The 20,596-nt window shown below is 44.1% G+C and overlaps 1 protein-coding gene across 17 annotated transcripts in view; it reads left to right on the top strand.

Annotated features, from left to right (window-relative positions):
- Window positions 1-19,675, top strand: part of Znf438 (zinc finger protein 438) — a 144,933-nt gene extending 125,258 nt beyond the window's left edge. For 16 of the 17 annotated variants that reach the window (XM_052727937.1, XM_052727950.1, XM_052727943.1 and 13 more), the window contains 2 exons: window positions 15,039-16,896; window positions 18,226-19,675. In XM_052727937.1, coding sequence (XP_052583897.1) covers window positions 15,039-16,896; window positions 18,226-18,784 — 2,417 coding nt within the window. In that variant the 3' untranslated portion in view covers window positions 18,785-19,675. The remainder of the gene's footprint in view (window positions 1-15,038; window positions 16,897-18,225) is intronic. The other variant, XM_052727951.1, reaches the window with a different exon arrangement.
- Window positions 19,676-20,596: the final 921 nt, after the last annotated feature.

Here is a 20,596-nt window from a genome sequence, read left to right as displayed (position 1 = left end):
ACAGCCAAGTGGAAATGACCTGGGTGGCCTAAAATAATGGAGTAGACCATAGCTGGAAGCTTCTTTTATTTTGGGATAAAATATTAGATTTTAAAATATTCGTGTGAGTAAACTCAGATTATGAGTACTTTTATTGAAGTACCTATATTAAAAATCAGGATGATAAGCAGACAGTTTACTTGGGCATGTCAGTGTGGCCGCTTGGCAGCATAGTCTCCAGGAATTCCAATTAACCATGTAAATATATTTCATAGCATCACATCTCACTTTGTCAGAACCCCTGCTGCTTTCTATCATTATCATAAATGCAGGTGCAAATAGCAGTTATGTATTCTGATAGAAACCAGTTGGAGACATTTCACTGTGGGACACAACACTTCGAGATTGTGTACATCTGTTCAAATAATGTATCCAGCCCTGGTGACAGGAACGCAAGGATGGAAACATCTGCCCTTGAGACCGTTTGCCATATAGCAGATGCCTGCATCTTTATTTATGCAGATGGTTGGTATGATGAGTTGAACAGGGATAAAAGCCAAGTAGTTTGACAGGGGTATTTAGGCTGTTATGCAAGCCAAGAATATAAGATAAGCATTTTGTTTTAAAAGTGTAATACTGATAGGGCTAGAGACTCGCAGATCTGACAATGCTTTTAATAGAGTTGACATACTGTTCTTGTCTTCAAATTAATTGACATCAAAATCCTGAAGATATTTACCGAAATTCAAGCATCCAGCATATGTTAGGAAGTACCACTCAGGTTGAGGTCTAGCTCAGTGGTAGAATTCTGTGTTTGCCTAGTGTGCGTAAGGTCCTGAGCTTGATGCTGGTTGCTATAAAGACAGAAAGGGATTTATGATTGTTTGGGTTTTAATAAACTAATTTAAAATAATTTTGAATACATTTCTGTTTTTTTAATGCTTTAGAAACTGCTCTATTTTTAGAAAGGTTATATAGACTTTCAACGGAATCTTCTGATGTTTTTTAAAAACTGGGAAAAAACATAAATGTCATGAAATTGAAAACAGTTTATGAGATAGTCCTTGAATATCCATTCAAATTGGGTAACATAAGTTTCTGAAGAATTACAGTTTCTGCCAGGCTACCAGTTTATCATATAGTATTTGAAGCTCTTGGTGCTTTCTGTTGAAATAAGCCACAACTCTCATCAACCAGTAGACAAAAGGGCTAATAGTCAATACTCTCCTGTTTGCTGTTTCCAAGCTGCCATGTTTGCTAGATGAGGGATAGTGGATGCTAAGCTTTTTTTTTTTTTTTTTAACCAATGGATTTATCAGGACCCATGCCCATCATAAGTAAGGAACCATCTAAGTTCAGAAGTTCTACCTTCCAAAATTCTATTTGCTGCATGAAAAATTATCTTTATCATTGACAACTAATACTTTCAGTGTTTTACTTTTGTAAATAAAGCTCCACTCATACCCAAATCTATGCTCTTTTAACATATGTTCATTAGATAGAGGGGAAAGCAGCTATCTCAGCTTCACTTTTCCTAAAGCCAACCCTTGTGGCAGAAGTATGCTGTGAGTGTGCACCATTCCATCACACAAAGTAATAAAGGGGCGTTTAAGCTTTACGGTTTAACATAACCAAAATCTAGAGCTGTGTTCTCGATCTCCTATGAGAATGCAGTAGTACGGACGGGATTGCTTGGCCAGCATGCTGTCACTGCCTGGCTTCAGGTGGAGATGGCTTTAGGTAGTTTGGCCTAATACATCCTTTGCCTCTGAGGTCTATATTAGCATCAGATGGTGTTGGGAGCCTCCTCAGTGTCTGCAGATCTGACTAGAGAAACACTGACTCTTTCTAATCACCACTTTCAGAGAGGAAACTGAGGCCAAAATAGATTGAGGATTGGTTTCCTGCCCTATCTTACGTGGACTTTGTTGTCTTGTCTCTGAAGAACTTCCCCACTCTGTGAAAAAGGAAGTTCCTCAGATCAGGCCATATAATACAGCCCAGGTGATGCTCAAGTTTCCATGCCCCAGAATGTACCACATGAAAACCTGGTCACATTCTTATACTTCTTGTCTTACACTAGAGTTCCTCAGTGACCTCAGTTTGCAGAGTAGTATTGTAATTAGAAAATTTCTGGGTAATTTCTGTTGTTCTTTTAAATTATAAAGGACTCTAATGCCAATTTTTAAACAGTTCATCGTGCTTGTGATGATTAGTTTTTACTTTCAAGTGGGTTCGATTAAGAAATACTGGGGGTTAATAAAACACACCATTTCTGTGCAGGTATTTCCAGAGAAAGCTAATAAGGGCTCTGAGATAATCCATGGATTAATCTCTTGATGGCTTCATCTTTTGGCATTACTGAGCAGTGATAAAAAGGAGGAAGTAGGTCCTAATTGGAGGAAGGAGGTAGTGGTGGTTAAGTCCATAGAGATACACCTTGCCCTGACCCCTTGTAATATTCCTCCTTCACTCTGCATCTTGACTGTAGTGAGTATAGAACTTCCTCCACCACATGCTGACACCACCAGGGTGGGTTGAACCTTCTGATCTGTGAGCCCAAACAGTCCTCCTTCCCTTATGATTATTTTTCTGTCTGGGATTTTGATAACAGCAGCAAAAGGCTAGCTAACACAGTACTTTAAAATACCGTGACATTTCCTTGTGGAATTTCTACTTTATAAAGCTGTCTTGGGCTGGGGAAGATGGTCACCAAGCTCAAGAGCCTGAATTCAGTCTCCAGCACCCAGGTAAAAAGCTGGATACGGTGACATGCATCTGTAGTCCCAGCAGTCCTACCTCAAGATGGGCAGTGAAAACAGGAGAAGCAGCCAGAAGCTTTTGAGCCAGCTAGCCTGGAGTATTCAGCCCAGTGTCAGAAACAATAAAAGAGGCTGCTTCAGTGGAATGGAAGGCAAGAACCTACTCCTGACACTTCCCCTCTCACCCCTACATACATGTCATGACACACTCACACACATACACATGTGCACAGTTACAACCGGGACAGAAATGGGTTGCTGTAAGCCTGACGTGTACACCAGAAGCTCTGTGAAAGCATCCCCCCTAGATGCCAACCAAGCCTGTCCTTTCAATTCTGTGGCATTGCAAATTGCTCTGTAAGAGCCTCACTACCTGCCTTTATAACCCTAGGCTATGGGTTTCTGTTGCAACTAGAAGACAAATACCCCCGTACCAGTGACTCCGCTCCCTGGAATCATAATAGAGCCACTGAAAAAGTCTAACGTATGTAAGGGGAGAAACTTCAGAACTACTTAGTGAGTTCATTGTGTTTGGAACAAGGGGAATGCTCTGGTACCACATAGATCTGGATTCAAATCCAGCTCTTTTCAGCTTTGTGGCCTTGCAAGAAATGTTCAGTTTCCACAACCATAGATTAGCTGTTAACTTAAAAATAGAGAGGAGGGCTGGAGAGATGGCTCAGAGGTTAAGAGCACTGGCTGTTCTTCCAGAGGTTCTGAGTTCAATTCCCAGCAACCACATGATGGCTCACAACCATCTGGAATGAGATCTGGTGCCCTCTTCCAGCCTGCAGGGATGCAGGCAGAACACTGTATGCATAATAAAGAAATAAATTTATTTATTATAAATAAAAAAAAGTGAAGTCAAGCTAAACTCTCAGTCTTACCCCTGACTTAAGTGCATTTTAGTACTTCATAATGAAATTTAAGGATTGGGGGAAGTGGAGGGAAGAGATGAGAGGAAATTCACAACCAGACACAAGAAATGTATACACTACCTACAGAACATGCTCTCATGAAGGAAGGAAGGCAGGGCTGTGGCTGCAGCCGAAGATAGCCTGGGTGCTCACCATTCTTGTGCTTTTTATAGCTATATTGCCAGAAAAGGATTAAGAGAAAGCAAGACAAGGTGATTGGGAGCTCATAGTTCACCTGTTTAGTCAGTAAATACTGTATTGTGCAAAGCCAGGTGGCATCTGGGGCCTGAGGTCTGGCAGTGCTGAAACAACTCCTGCTTCATGGAAGTTGTTGTAGTGGAAGAGACAGATGATGTCTCAGTGTATCGATAAAAGCCATGATGGCCAATTCAAGCAGGTAAGGGGGACGGCCAGCAGTGGCTCTGGGCCAAGCAGCACCACTAGAGTGGTCAAGGCAGGCCTCCCGAGAGCTGGGAGCTCACTATGTGTTGATCGCAGAGCACATGAAGGGGTGCAGAATGAGGGGAGCGTCTTGCATCTCCTCCTTCTATGGTGTGCATTTTACTGTGTTGAGACAGGTAAGTTGTCAGTGCATCCCCTTCCTCCCCATCCAGGAAGAGGTGTTACTTGTGGAGCGTAACAACAGAGCAAGAACTTAGGAGCAGAAAGAGCAGATGGTAAATGATTCCCCATATGATGTCTACTTCTTCATGAAATCACTGTCAGCCATTGGCAAGAGACAGCCTCCCTGAGTATAAAGGAGGCATGGGAAATGTGCCATGGAAGATGGGAGAATCTTCAGTGAGCCCCAGTGAAGACACAAAGTCCAGGGACAACAGACAGACAGTGGCGGAGATTGTGGTGAGCTTTGGAGACTAGAGGTTTCAAGCTTCTAACATTGGCCACTGTTCACGGAGGGTGGATTTCTCCAGCTCTGAACAGGCAGTGTGAATGAAGAGCACATGGTGGGCTACTTGGGGTAGCCATAAGAAGACAGAGATGGGGCTAACCTATGATATGCTAATAGTGTCAATGGGTACCCAGCCATAAAGCCATATATGGAACCAGAATGTCTACCTATGCACATATACACACAGACAAGCAAACCCAAAAGGCAAGGAGACTGCAGATAGACCTCATAATCATTCTATCTCCTGTAGAAACAAGAAGCTGTCATGTGTTCCCAACCAGTAGATGAGACGTGTTCACTTCAGCCAAACTTAGTAGTTGTCATCAAAGGAGAATAAAGACATTGGTGGAGGAGAAGCCAGACAGAATTCAAAGAAAAAGGAATCCAAAATTCCCAGAGTTTTCAAATCTGTGTACTCTGTCTTCCCAGGGCATTCTGACATGTGCTAAACAAATGGGAACCATCTCCTGAAAGAGTTTAGTGTCCAGCATAAATGTCTGGGCATGGAATCTTCATCAGCCAATGAAACTGGTCATTTCTTTTAAAATCATGTTGTGTTTGCTTGCTTGCTTTAAAGACAGGGTTTTGTATAGGCTGAGCTGGCCTCAGGTTCACCCGCCACCAGGTAGTGGAAGATGAGCTTGAACTCTTGATCCCTGAAGGCCCACTGCTGTCTTCTTATGGCCCCTAACCATCTGGGCCCCGCCTGTACTCTTCCCCCAAGGGCCAGGATTACATCATCTTTTTCAACTTTGTATTCCCACAGTAGTTACAGTCGTTAAGAATCTGTGATGATGAATAAGATGACATTTGATGAGAAAAACCTTTTCTTTAGTAGGTTAAACATAGGTTAAGGTTTCAGCACCAGAAAGTGTATTTAGCAGGGATCCATGCAGAAGATTGGATGTTTCTTACTGTTGGTCAAAGCATCATCATATAACTTACATGGTTAAGACCACAATCTTTTAACACTGGTACCACAAAGACACTATTTTTGTTCTGTAATTTCAAAAGCAAGTTTATACATTTGGGGGAGTATACAAGCTGCATTAAAAAAATAAGGGCTGGAGGTATGTGGCACCTGCCCGCCATGCTCAGAGCCTGGACTCAACCCCTAGTAAACACAAAGGAGAGAGGGAGGGAGGGTGGGGGGAGGAAAGGAGAAGGACTATGTTTTATAGCATAGTCTTACAGATGCTTTATCTTTGCTTCTGATTTATCTGCAACTCATAGTGATTTATAACATTTTTGGTTGCACTTTTTCCCACACCTCAGCTTTTATGCCAACAGTTTATGATTTATAAGTACAAATGCACAATTTTGGGCAGCTATGGATCTGTCACAGGAAAGGCAATCCCTTGTGACCACTTTACTATTTTCTAATACTGGTTGTTAAGTCTTGCCTGTAGCTCTTCAGTCAAGACACATGTTTCTTTAGCATGCATGGGTCCCTGCAACCCTAAGACTGTGCAGGCAATAAAGAAGACAGTGAAGCACCAGCACAATGGACTAGCACAGAGAGAGCTGGGCTGGGAGTAGCCTTTGGTGGGAGTGATCAGGTTGGCTGTGTTAATAAACATCTACAGGCTCAGAGCTACAACTAGTCACATCTGCCTGCATAGATGGTCACACTATCCGGAACATGCCCTAGATCAGATTCTTTGAGAGTTATTATAGGAAACAAAGTCACTCAGATTTGAAAACTCTGGGAATTTTGGATTCCTTTTTCTTTGAATTCTGTCTGGCTTCTCCTCCACCAATGTCTTTATTCTCCTTTGATGACAGCTACTAAGTTTGGCTGAAGTGAACACGTCTCATCTACTGGTTGGGAACACATGACAGCTTCTTGTTTCTACAGGAGATAGAATGATTATGAGGTCTATCTGCAGTCTCCTTGCCTTTTGGGTTTGCTTGTCTGTGTGTATATGTGCATAGGTAGACATTCTGGTTCCATATATGGCTTTATGGCTGGGTACCCATTGACACTATTAGCATATCATAGGTTAGCCCCATCTCTGTCTTCTTATGGCTACCCCAAGTAGCCCACCATGTGCTCTTCATTCACACTGCCTGTTCAGAGCTGGAGAAATCCACCCTCCGTGAACAGTGGCCAATGTTAGAAGCTTGAAACCTCTAGTCTCCAAAGCTCACCACAATCTCCGCCACTGTCTGTCTGTTGTCCCTGGACTTTGTGTCTTCACTGGGGCTCACTGAAGTGCTGAGGTTCAATTATCAGGGTCTCAACTTCATAAGTGACTCAATATTAGCAGTTTTAGAAACATTCAGAAGTTTCTAGTTATCTTACATAGACTGTAGAAGGTTATTAGCACTTCGTTAAGTCACTACACTGTCCAGTCCTTTGTAGGTTTAAGGAAACACTTAGCTTGACTGTTGTGTAGCAGTAGTAAGCTTTGTGCATGCTACATATTATTCCTTCCAAAAACAAAAAGTTAAAAACAAAATGTGTTCCTTGTATGGTTTCTAGTGTTTCTTATCTGAAGTTCTTAAATAAAAAGTCCTCCCAGAAATAAGAACTAATACTAGAGTTTTAACTAACATAGAGAACCTTGAAACTTGTTGAAATTGAAAAATATTAAAAGATATTTTAACTAAAAAAGCCTTTTAAATTTTCTTTTCATTTGGAACATGAGCTTTAGCTCCCCAAAGAATAGTTGAGTCTCATTGTGTAAATATTTTCTTTTATGGCCATTAATATTTGAGGTAATTAACTTTTAAATTCTCCCACAAAGAACATTTGTTTCCTCTTACTTCATAGTCTTTGTGCTTATCTAACTTACTCAGTTTTAAAGACTGCAATTCTCTTTTGATGCCCAACTTTTCTTTCTTTACTCAAGCTTTCTTAAAGTCCTTTCTAATTTACTATTGTGTTTTCACAGGCACACATAATGCATGTGTGTTGGCATGAGTGCCACTGCACACATGTGTTAGTCAGGACAGTTTTGTGGAGTTAGTTTTCTCCTTCCACCATTCTATGGGTTCCGTGGATTGAACTCAGGTCAGGCATGTGCAGCAAGTGCCTCTGCCTTCCCTCTGGGCCATCTCTCCTGCTCCATTGAACTAATGTCTTAATTCCTTACTAAGTAAAATGTTTCCCCTACCTCCTGGCCACAGTTTTTACTTCTGCTATCCTATAGAAATGTGGCGGCCAGTGAGTATCCTAAACCACACCAGTGACCTTCCTCCCTGGTGGCCTGGAAACCGGCCTTAACTATGCCCTTGAACACCTTGCAAGCTTTCTTCCCTACTGTGTATAAACAAAAGCAAGGCAGGATATCCCCACAGCACAGCTCCTTAAAATGCACACGTTAACTCCTATTCACACTGAATTGTTAATCCAATTAACACTTAATCAACTGACAAACTGAGAGGGGAGACCACTGGGAATAGAATCTGACAGGATGGATCAGATGTTGGGCAAAGCTAAGCTGCCACAGACACAAGGAGAGACAGGTTTGTTGGATTCTAACAAACATCATTTTCACTCCCTTTCCTCAGTTGCTTCTCATAAAAGAAATGCAGGTTTTAAAATTCAGAACTATTCCATAGCATGAGAATTTAAGTTGTGTCTTTTTTTCTTCCTACTGAGAATAAATATTAGAAACTTCATGGTTACTTACAGGCAGGAGAAAGAATATCTACTGAGCAAATGAGTGGTGGGATATTTCCAGGGGATATTTCCCTTATTTAACCATGACACCACCTTTGTAGTTATATATTGCTGTGCCCATTTTATAAGTGACAATATTCATGTACAGAGTGACTTGCTAAAACTCAAGAGCACTGCAGAGGTAGGCAACACCAAATCTAACAGAACCTGAGCCCCTCTATTGTTCTAAGAGAGCTGTGAAGGTGTTCATAGCTGCCCCTGGAGAAATGGAAAAGCATCCGAGGCCAGAATTCAGGTGCCAACATTGTTATTTACTAGCTTGGAAATCTTCATTTGTAAAATGCTCATAACAATCATTTCTTACCCACCATACTTTGGGGATCAAATAAGGTAATGCATGTGTTTTACGTAGTACCTGGTGCATAAAATATACTTAGTGTTGGGATAATGTTTACGAAACAGTATTGATAAAGAAACACAGCTGCTTAAAAAATGAGAATTCTCTTTCTTGCTAAAGGAGGCAGGAAGTCAACATGTTTGGCCCATGCCAAGTGGCATGGCCTGCTGGTTATAGGTGTTGTCATTAGAAAAGAGGGTATTAGCTGAAAGCTCAGTTCAGCAGGGCAGGACAGGGCAGGGTAGGTGTGCGAGGACGACTGAGCAAACCAGACTCAGAGTTCCATCTGGAACTCGTGTGACTTCCAATTTCCTGAAATGTGGCTTCAAGTAATGATGACTCTAGCAGTCATAATGAGAAAGTATAAGAACTTAAAATGTCTTTGACATCCTGGGCCCTTCCAACAAAACTCAGGCAGTTGAGTGCACTGCTGGGACGTTTATTATATTTTTTCAGCAAAATGAAGTTGTAATCATTTGTGTTTTGAGTCTTTTATCTTAGATCTCTTCCCAGTCTTAACATGCTTGTGTTAAGCAGAGAGCATCTTGAAAAACAGTTTGAACCCCAGCTGAAGTTTATGGTTTCAAAGCCAAATGAAAGAGGGAGAATCTAGATCCCAACAAATAAAATTGAAATGGGTTTTTTTTTTTCATTCTGATAAAATTAAAAACTTAACACTTTCTAAGATTTTGTCTCTTTGAGTTGATTTGACAGAACATTCGTTCTAAGCCTGAGTCCAAGGGGCTTGAGTCCAGTGCAGGGACATTTGTCTCTGCCTGCACCCTCCCAAGTTCTGCAGGTAAATTAATGGAACTTCTCCAAACCAAGAGCAGAGTGGAGGGGAACAGCTTGTTTAGCCTCCAGAAATCAGGACTCCCAGTTCTGCTCTAGAACCCAGGAAGGGAGTGTATTACAACCATCTAGAGAATCACCCCATGGGCTTGTCTCCTCAAGGTACAGCAAGTATTTTGAGATGGATTTGATAATGATGATAGACATTGACTCCCAGAGCTCTTGAGGCCTCTGGTTGATTACTCCCTACCACTAGCATGAGAACAGTGCCCAGCACATCCAGCCTCTTGCTGGTGGAGGAGGAAAAGAAAGACACATGTTGCTCATTCTCCACACAAATGTCTCCAGCCTTTTGGCTTGTCATTATCCTATGGTAGTGAGTGGCAAACTCAGCTCCAAAAGTTAGCTTTCTTTCCTCTCACATAGCTTAATTTTACAAAAATTAGCTCTAATACTGAACCTCCTAAAAGTATCTTTTCTTGGGATACAGACTTGACAAGCCATTTCAGCTTCAATTTGTCTTCTCTTTTTCCCTTAAAATTCTGGAATGGTACTCTAGTTTAGGATTTAATAGGGTGCAGGAGAATGAAGAGAAGGAAGATTGCTCCTTCAGAAGGAGTAGGTCAGGCCATGTCACACAGTCCATGGCTTGCTTTCTCCTTGGCCTCACTTTTCCTAATCTGTAAAAGGGGAGCAATGATACTTTCTTGGCGCTAAATGAGGGTTCAATTAAAATACCTGCTATAGATTTCAGGCTATAAAGTACTCAGCACTTCCTCTTTCCCTTTATTCTGCAGTCTGATCAATTCTCATCAGCTGTAGATATCAGTTTTCAAGTGGTTATTTTAATATACTTAAAATACTAAAAACACCCCACACTTAAAATTCTAATATTAAGTATTCTCACTGAATAGTTGTGCAAAATTAATTTTACTGAGTGAGCCTTTCATGCTTTTAGTTAATAAAAGTCCAAGTTTAGTACCTGAAGGTCCTGTGAGTCTTTTTAACTCTGTTATGGCTAATTTTGCATGATTTCCAGAAATTATAAATGCCAGTGGAAATTTCTCCTTATTATTCAGCGCACAGCTCTGTGAGCTCTGGGATTTGGGAGTGCGGGTGAGGGGCTTTAGACTGTGCCATCTGCGGAAGGTCCCAGTGCAGAGCAGCAAGCTGCATTGTGGCTGTGTTGCCAAGAGAGACTAGCCACGGTCGTGCTTGCCAGCACTGTAGAGTTTAAACACGTGCGATGGCACTTCACTACTCTAAGGACTCCTGCTGCTCAAAACATAATTTCTGTAATTGTAGCTATTCTAACGTAACTGACTTTTACTGCACGTGTTTGGAGGAGCAAGTCTCAGGTCTGGGCTTGTCCTTGCAGGTGGATGAGCTCTCATACTTCTCCATGTATAGTTTCAAGAGACAGCGATATGCTGCCTGTCAGGTCACTAAATTACCTCTTTGGCCATCAATTCTTGTCACAGAAAATAAAGGACGTGAGCCATTCTATGTGTCTGGATGCTGTCATTTATGCAGAAGCACAATAGCCCGAAGGGTCTCACTTTCAAAGTCCTGTTCCTGTACCTAAGTGGAGCAGTAAGATGGTTCAGTGGGTAAAGGTACCTACCACCAAGCCTGACGACCTGAGTTCAGTCCCTAGGCCCCACGCCATGGAAGGAAAGAGCCACGCTTGCAAGTTGTCCTCAGACCTCCACACACTCCCATGGTGTGCGCATGCCTGCATACTCAGTAGGCCAGGAAAGGTAAAGCATCTCATTCACGGAGCAGGTTACTTTTGAGCACCTCCCTAGAGCGAGACAGGATGGCAAGTGAACCAGAAACTACTGTCGGACTCTCGGCTTCTTGTTCCCGCAGCTGTCCCTACCCCACAGAGGTCCCCTCTCTTCCCCTCTGTGTACTGGGGGTAGATTTCTGTATGCAGTCCCAGACTTCATAGTCTAAGTGACAGGATATCGTCCCACAAAAACCTGTTGAGAGTACTCTGTATCAGTTTGTCATTTCCTCTACAGCTACAGCACTCTGTGTTTGAATTATCATTAGCTTCCTGTTGGGCATTTAAGTAGGTTCTGGGGTTTGGGGGTTTTCTTCCTTCCAGTGTTGGGGTTGTGTACTCTTGCCTCACTTTTCCACTAACATGCCAGTTTCCTTTCCTCTCTTTTGTGATTGTGGGCAGTGGAACACCATCGCACACTTACGGGGAACTCCATCTTTGCATGCACTTCCTGATAGATGCATGCCAGCGTACCTAACTGCAGTACTCTTGGCAAGGCTTCTTCTTCACCCCACAGATGTGAATAGCTGCGATTAATGAGCTGAGCCAGCTGATGCCCTTCTCATCCCCATCATCAGGCTCCACTGACTGCCACTTGCCTACGCCCTAGGTCCGTCACTGCAGGCTGCCCGTACTGCTCACCTGACGATCAGAGTCTGCCCTTGCTGGAGCAGAGCTGGGGGCCTCCTGGCCGGGCCTTTGTTCTCATCCACAGTTGGCCTCTGGTTAGTTAACTGCTCTTCTGACTGCTGTACAAAATACCTGGTGAAAGCAGGGCGAGCAGGAAGGAGGGTTGATGTTGCCTCGGGGCTTGAGGGGCCTGCATGTCAGGGAAGGAATGGTGGTGGGATGAGGTGACTGAGGTCACACTGCAGCCAGTCAGGAAGCAGAGCAAGATAAATGCTGATGCCCAGCTCACTTTCACCTTCACCCTTTGCGTTTCTCCAGCCCCCAGCCCATTTGCTGTGGGTCTGCCCCTAAGTTAAACCTCTTCAGAAAGCTCTCAAGACATACTCAGAAGCCTGTCTCCTAGACAACTCTGAAGTCATCGCAGCCTCCTTTTGCTCTGAAATCACTGCTTTTCCTGTGTGGTTTTGTCTCCGCAGGATTGGGGAGACACATGGACAGCAGTGGAGAGAGATAAGTGTGTCATAGTTCACTGCCATGTGGTGTGGCGGTATAAAGTGTATCCAGTTTCATTTCTGAAAACCCAGAAGCTTGCTTTCTAATCCCTAGTCACAAAAGTAAGAACCCTTTTCCCAGCTTCAGTCTCTGGACACCTTCTGGAAACCTTGACACTGGCTGTTGGTGGCTTCTCTTTGGGTGGCCATCTTTGTGTCCCGCCTCTGAGGGTCAGCTCTCATGGGTCTCTTCTGGTCCCTCTCTTCCCCTCACACTTGTTCCTCAGTGTGTATATTTCTTTTTTATTTTTTCTTCTTCGAGACAGGGTTTCTCTGTGTAGCTGTGCGTCTTTCCTGGATCTCGCTCTGTAGACCAGGCTGGCCTTGAACTCACGGAGATCCGCCTGTCTCTGCCTCCCGAGTGCTGGGATTAAAGGCGTGCGCCACCACCGCCCGGCTCCTGTTTGTTTCTTATAGTTTTCTCTTTTCTGCTCTGACTACATCAGTTTAACCCCAGTAGCATAATGTACTGTTCCCAGTGTCGTTTCCTCTGCTGTCTAGTCAACTAGTCCCACCTCTCTTCCCAGCATCTTCTACCACAACACTGTCCTCACTCTAAGGCAGCTACTGTGTGAAGTAATGCCTTCCTCACTCTAAGGCAAGTAGCATGTGTTTCCTAACATCCTTTTTCTTTTTCTTCCTTCCTTCCTTCCTTCCTTCCTTCCTTTCTTTTTTCTTTTTTCTTTTTTTTTTTTTTGGAGACTGTTTTTCTGTGTAGCCCTGGTTGTCCTGGAACTCTCACTGTAGACCAGGCTGAACTCAAACTCAGAGATCTGCCTGCCTCTGCTTCCCAGGTGCTGGGATTAAAGGTGTGTGAGATCACACCCGACATCCTCTTTCTTAACCAAATATTAAAAGTACTTTCTAAAATAAGTTGTCATACTTTTCAAATTATTCCTACCATGTTGCTTATTACCATAGTGTTAACAGGCAACTTTCTGATCAAATTGTTGGTTCACTAACTGTGGGCAGTCAATAAGGGCTAATTTTAAAGCTTTTACTCTGTATTTCAATGGATTTTTAGCTCCCCACATTCCTGTCCCTGGTATCCGCGCAAACAAATGTTTCTAAAATTCTTTACACAAAGCTCCAAAATCTAAATTAAAAATTAGTGCCTCAATCGTTCACAGGCAAACCCCTGGACTGAAATAACAATTCAGAACTTTCATTTCCTTGCTGTGTTGCAAGTGCTAATGTACTTTGCTGCAGGTGTGGCAGTGGGTTTAATTATCGATGACCTGCAGATTCTGCTGGGTGTTGTGTAACATTTGGTGTGTGTGTGTTTCTATCTTACTACTTTTCTAAAATGTGAAAGTATAAACTCCAACCCTCAAGTGGCCCCACAACTTTCAGAAAGGGGATTATGGGCTTGCAATGCCCAGTTCCTAGACTAGTGCGTGCAGCTAGTACATGTGAGCCTACATGAAGTTTGATTAATAGGAGGCACTTAAAAATAAGAAACTTCTCCACAGCCAGGCCTTGTGACCTTGAGGCCTTGGGGAATAAAATGGATGATTCAGTTCTTAGAATGGGGAGCCAAAATGTTTCCTTAATTGTTCTCTTAAGGTTGTAGTAATTGCTCTGTGGTCAGGCCAATAAATCTGGGATGAATGGAACGTTATTCCATCAGTTGAAATTGTTCCTGTTAGTATCCTAGAAGGTGCTTTCTGTGTGATTCATGGTTTTTTTTTTTTTCTCTTCAGCTCTGTACCTTTATCATCCTGTGTCTCTTTGGTTATGTTTAACGTTTTTTAAAGTGTCACATCATTTTTTTTTAATGCTGATGATTTAATCGCAAAAGCATACATAAACAGTTTGAAAAGTGTGAGAAGAAATTTCACAAGTCACACAGGGAACAGCACCAAAGCCACCTTCAGTCTGGAATTCGTCACTTTGCAAAGCAAACTGCATTGCTAGCACCAAATGGTGCAGCCTAAACCAGAGTGAAAAGCCAGGTGATGCAAAAAGCATCTGTTTCAGACCAAAGATGCAGTGGGTGATAAGAGATGAACTTAGTATGTCCTGCCTTCATAAAGCTTAGGTGTTCTGGGAAAGCAAGACATATGTATAAAACAGAAGTCACAATAGAATGCTCCAGAGAAGATACTTTGCAGCTCTGGAGATCAGGCAGGAAAGTGGGTCTGGCTTGTGAAGTTGGGTCAGAAGTGGGTAAGACAGAGGCTGGTTGAAGGACTTACAGAGCACAGGGACCAGAAGAACAGCGTCCCAGCTCTCTGGAAGTTCTCTGTAATGGCTGCTGTTCTAACGGGAGAATTAGGTTGCAGCAGTGGAGGAGAATTACAGTCCTTTGGAAAGCAGGGCAGGTGGCCTTCAAACTTTGTCTTGAAGGTCATAGGCAGTTGCTTAGGAAGATGGGGAAGGGCCAAGGAATCTGCTCTACACAGAAAATTAGACTTTTTAAAGTTATATGTGTTGTGGGTTTGGATGTATACACATGAGTACAGGTGCTTGCATGAGCCCGAAGAGGATTGGATCCCCTGCAGCTGGACTTACAACAGGTGTGAGCTACCTAACATGGGTGCAGGGAAATGAACTCAGGTCCTTTGCAAGATCAGTATATCCTCTTGACTGCTGAGCCAGGTCTCTAGCCCAGATCAGATATGAATTGAAGTTTCAGTACCAGGACAGTTACACTGTAGTAATCTGTGTATTGTCATTGCAGATGAATCAAACATCCCTTCTGGAACAGCACAGAGTGGGAAAAGTTTACAGAATAAGAGTCAGTTTAGGACCATTGCACCAAAACTTGTGCCTAAAGTCTTAACATCCAGAGTGCTACCGTGTCCTTCCTCACTTTCTGACCAAGGGAGTCTGGCTCTAACCTCCAAGCCTCTGGGCATGCCCACCCAGAACTATGCTCTGATGCAGGTGGCTGGCCAGGAGGGGACGTTTTCTCTTTTTGCTTTGCCGAATGTTGCCTCAGCTCAGCCAGTTCAGAAGCCCAGAATGTCCCTGCATGAAAACCTTAAACTGCCTATTCCTCGATATCAACCACTAAGTAACAAAGGGTTAAGACAGAAACAGGACCTGAGCTCTCCCAAGAGTAGCTGGAATGAACCTCCTGGCCCAGCCCAGACATGCCAGATGTGCCCTTCTCCACAAGCCCGTTCTGAACTGCCTCACCAGACCAACCTGTTGACGCAAATGCCCACTTTAAACCCTTCTCCCACCATCAGAACAGCTGCACTGACCAGTAGTATTGACCACAGAGATTCAAATCCTCTAGTGACCAACAGCTGTGGAGACCTGAAGCTTCCTGCCATCCCAGCATGCACTACAGAGGATTCCTCTTCCCCACAGAACCTCCCAGCAATCATGCAGAAGGCAGACTCTGCCAGGAAGGAGGTGCCCACTAAGCCTGCTGATGCTTCCAGGAAGGAGGTGCCCACTAAGCCTGCTGATGCTTCCAGGAAGGAGGTGCCCACTAAGCCTGCTGGTGCTGGTGACGAGCTCAGAGAAGAGGTGGCCCCTGCACACACTGTCTTCGGCAATGTGGTTCAGTTGGTCTCTTCAGTACCAAAGGGTAAACTGCCCATCCTGCCCTTCTCAAAAGGGAAAGCCACAGATGCTGATGATGCCGAAGTATCTTCATTTGGATACAGGGCAAACTGTGATGAGAGACTGTCCATAACAGAAAGGTTTGATGCAGCCACCACGATGCCCAGCAAGATGAGTGCTCTGCACGGGTCAAAGCAGAGTGCTTGTGAAAGTACCTTCTGTCCTGTCACCAAACTAGACCTCAGCCACAAAGGAAAACCCAGCAGTGGGGCAGCAAAGAGAAGAGGAAGGAAATGGAAAGTGCCAGATGAGATTTTAGCACTGCAGGGCAAAAGGAGGAAGTTCATTATTGGTATGTGTGGAGATGGCGTAGAGAGGGGGAGAAACAGTCCCCAAGAACCCAGAGACCAGAAGCCCAAGGCTGCTTCGAGAAAGTATCGCAGCATCATGCCCAAGCCTATCATCATCATGTCTGCTTTGGCGCCCCTGGTGTCTCCTGCAGCCGCACTGCAGTCCCAGGCTCCCAGCAGCCTAGGTCAGGATGTTCTGCTGAACAACGCACTGCCTCCAAAGTGTCTTGGCTCCAAGCAAAGTGACAGCCCTACCCCTAAGTCCAGCTCTATGCTCAGAAATGGATTCTCTGGCATTAAGAAGCCCTGGCACATGTGTCCCGTCTGTAACCACCACTTCCAGTTCAAACATCACCTTCTAGACCACATGAATACACACACCAACAGACGGCCTTACAGTTGTGGGATCTGTCGCAAGGCCTATGTCCGTCCCGGCAGCCTGAGCGCACACATGAAACTTCACCATGGTGAGAGTCGCCCCAAGAAACTAGTGTGCTGTGAGTTTTGTGCAAAAGTGTTTGGTCATGTCCGAGTCTATTTTGGCCATCTGAAGGAGGTGCACAGGGTTGTGATCAGCACAGAGCCCTCCTCCAGTGACCTGCAGCCAGGAGACATACCAAAGAACAAAGACAGAGATGCCTGTGTGCAAGGACCTGATGGCCCACTGGAGAGGTGAGTGCTCCCAGAAGGGAAGCCTGGCAAGAAAGTCTGTTGTGATTTGAGAAGATTAGGATTCCAAAACGTAGTCAGGAGTGGTGGTACACACCTACAATCCTAGCACTTGACAGAGATAGTGAGACCAGGAATTCAAGGTCAGCCTGGGCTATGTGAGACCCTGGCCCAAAATAACAACAACAAAAGATGTCATAAGGTAAAATAAGCCACCTCGTCCCACCCCCTCAGTTCTTTGAAGAATGACCACATTTCTTGTTGGTCTGCTCAGTCACAATGTTTACTTATCAAACTTGTGTAAGTCAAGGCATGAATGCCAGTTTGGGTATGCTGGAGACAGCTGAGTGACAGATTATTTTTGCATCTAAAAATTAAAATAGTGGATTACCATATATAGTTTTTAGTAGTCTTTATAAAGTAGTTTCCCCAAAATTATTGTTCACAGAATTCTTATCTAAACAGCTTTATCTACCCCACAACACCATGTGAAGCTACCCCCTTCACCAGACCCCAAGGTACTCCAGCTAACCCTATGTCTGTGCCCTTTGTTACCTGTCAGGCCAGACTAGGTTTTCCCTGTGTCCTTCTGTTTGGTAAGCACTGCTTCTTGACATTATTCAACAACAACAACAACAAGCTCCATAATCTGGGCACTGACAAGGCCAGCACTTGAGCGGTAATGACCCCGGAAGTGCCTGTAGTGTAGTCCACGCCCACAACTGAGGTGCCTGAGGGATGAGAAGGAAACGCTGCCCAACACCTTATGTTCTCTGCTGCTTGTTTTTTATTGTCCCAGTTGCTCTAAGTATTTTGTATTCAGTCATAATGGATAACAACAAGATGCCTGCCCTAGCTTTTCCTTGTCTTTCGCCTTTCCCCATCTCCAGTAGTTCATTCCATCTCCCACTAACATGCTTTCCACTCATGTGCCATGGAGCCTCCCTTCACGCTTGCTTTCATGTACTCAGATCGTCTTGAAGTAAGATGTCAGAACTGCCAAAGTGGTGGGGTGGCATAATGATTGGGACAGTCATCTCCAGCAGTGCCACAGTGTGCCATGGCAGCTCCTGTCATGTGACCTAATCTTAGTGTTGACTACACCTGTGGTAACCAGGGAGGTGGTTCACTAGGGGGAGATGCAGGACTCTTGTCCCTGGTGACCTCAGAGATGTCTGGCCTAGGAGTGGCAGCTTGCTGTGGCCTCTGCTCAGGCTTTGCAGAGATCTCCATAGCAGGGTGCCTTATACCCCTGGAGGCCAAGACCTGATGGCAAGAGATCCACCTGCATTTTCCTGGGAAGTCTTACCTCTCCTGTTTCCCCCTTTCCAGGGAAACCAAGTCAAGTTTGGAAGAAGATTTCCTTCTAAACCAGGCAGATGAAGTCAAGTTGCAAATTAGATGTGCCCGTTGTCAGATCACTGCTCAGTCTTTTGCTGAAATAAAGTTCCATTTGCTTCATGTTCATGGCGAAGAGATCCAAGGCCGACTTCAGGAGGCGATCTCACCAGGCGACAGAGCTGGGGCTCCCCACCAGAAGCCTCACACTGAGAGAAGGAAGCAGGCGAAGCCTTGTGCCTCTGTGGAGGACTCCCCAGCATTTCCTAAAGTAAAGAGGCAGCCACCCCCTCATCAGAAGAGGGAGGAAGTGCTGGCAGAAAGTGAAGGTGGCCCATGGGGAAGGAACAGCCCACAGCACCCCACCAGGCTTCTCTGGTCCCATTCAGGCTTTAACTGCCTGCTCTGTGCCCAGAGGCTGGGGAGGAAGGAGGACCTGCTTCTTCACTGGGCACACCAGCACAACTGTGAGGACCCCACCAGACTCTGGGCCATCCTGGGTGCATTCTCTAACCAGGGAGCTCCTGAGTTCCCCAGTGAGGTAAAGCAGTGACACTGAGGCCACGCAGCTGAAGAGATGTCACACCACCTTTCTGTCATGCTCTGTTTCTGTTAGTATTTCATGGTAAGGATCCAGTACTCCAGGGCTAACACCAGGGCACAGAGGTAATTTTTTGTGCATAGTTTTATTTTCTTAAGAAATAAAATATGGGGCTGGGTGGTAGTGGTGCACGCCTTTAATCCCAGCACTCGGGAGGTAGAACCAGGCAGATCTCTATGAGTTCGAGGCCAGCCTGGTCTACAGAGCGAGATCCAGATCCAGGACAGGTGCCAAAACTACACAGAGAAACTCTGTCTCGAAAAAAAAAAAAAAAAAAGAAAAGAAAGAAAGAGAAAAATATGTGCCCTGGATGAATTTTTCTAACATATATAGTCTCACTTTAAAATTCCATGCATTCTCTAATATCATAGACTTTATTTCATAATAAATAAAAATATTAAAATTAGGAAATTGAAATGTAGAGAAGATTGTTCTTGATTGCAAATTTTTGAGTGTGTGAGAGAGTGTGTGGGTGTGTTTGAGTGTGTGGGGGTGTGTGTAAGTGTATGTGTATATGTGTCCTCTTATTTTGATACTGTTTGGCTATATTTATCAACAGTTAATTCTACAACAGTGGCATGTAGTCCCAACTATAGTATATAGGTACATGATAAATGTTCATGTTATTAGTCTCTGCTTTATTTGAATATGCTCTAGAACAGTCTTTTTAATGTTTTCTCTGCCATAATTTAAATCTGTGTTTTCAAGACACATTTTTTGTAATTTTGCTGTTTTCTTAAATGTACAGTTCTTTGAAGAGTAGCCAGCAAGTATTCTAGTGTTCCATCTCAAAATAATAGAAAAAATGGATACTTCAGCTAATAAAAAAAAATTCTGCTTGCATGCTAGAAAGTTATTTTCGGGAAGTCTTTGTGGCAGAAAATTTACAACCTGGAAAGTGAACTATATGGTGCAGTCCAGATGTGGCGGTGCCTCCTGCTTTCTCTCCCGCCCAGGAACTTCAGAGAGTTGTCGCTAGCTGATCAATTTTAGATGCAACTGTGCCTTTAAAGCCCAGAATCTCTTTGAAAGTCAAGAGTAAGTGATAGCCTCTTAAATTCCTGGGAAATTATCTCGAATCACAAAAGTTGCCATTTGAAGTTTCTGGCCATCCTGTCTGCGAGTTATTTTCTGGGAAGTGGGGTCTATGCACTCAGCACCCTAAACCCGCTGCCTTCCCTGAGAGCTCTGTTGTGCATGCGGCCAGTCCTGTTTTGTTTGCCAGGCCTGGGCTTGAGCGAGTTACCAGGAAGGAAGAAGAGAATGTTGATGCATAAGCTACTGGGTCTTACATCACCTTTTTTAATGTCTAGCTGTTATAGGTACTTTGTGGCTGCAGCAGTGTGGGAAGGAGACCCTTTTGGTAACAGTTTTGCAAATCTGAGAGAGAAGGTTGGTTTGGATTCTCCAGAGCATCTTTCTGTGGTCTATCCATTGATCACCCTCAACTCGACTTCAGAGAGATCGCCACAGCGACAAGTGCTTGATGCTCTTAGACGACTCCTTCCATTAATGATGAAATAGTCTGCATGTACCACTAATGAATTTGCTAGTTCTTAGCAACATTTATTTTAAAGGTATAAAACCTGTAATCTACCAAGAATACCATTTGAAATCAGCCGGGCGGTGGTGGCGCACGCCTTTAATCCCAGCACGCGGGAGGCAGAGGCAGGCAGGTCTTTGTGAGTTCGAGGCCTGGGCTATAGAGTGAGTTCCAGGAAAGGTGCCAGCTACACAGAGAAACCCTGTCTTGAAATATATATA

This window comes from Peromyscus californicus, unplaced genomic scaffold, assembly GCF_007827085.1.
Source record: "Peromyscus californicus insignis strain IS unplaced genomic scaffold, ASM782708v3 Scaffold_8__1_contigs__length_139910024, whole genome shotgun sequence".
Taxonomy (NCBI): Eukaryota; Metazoa; Chordata; class Mammalia; order Rodentia; family Cricetidae; genus Peromyscus; species Peromyscus californicus.
The sequence above is the reverse complement of the archived record's forward strand: the minus strand, read 5'-3'. Positions and strand labels throughout refer to the sequence as shown.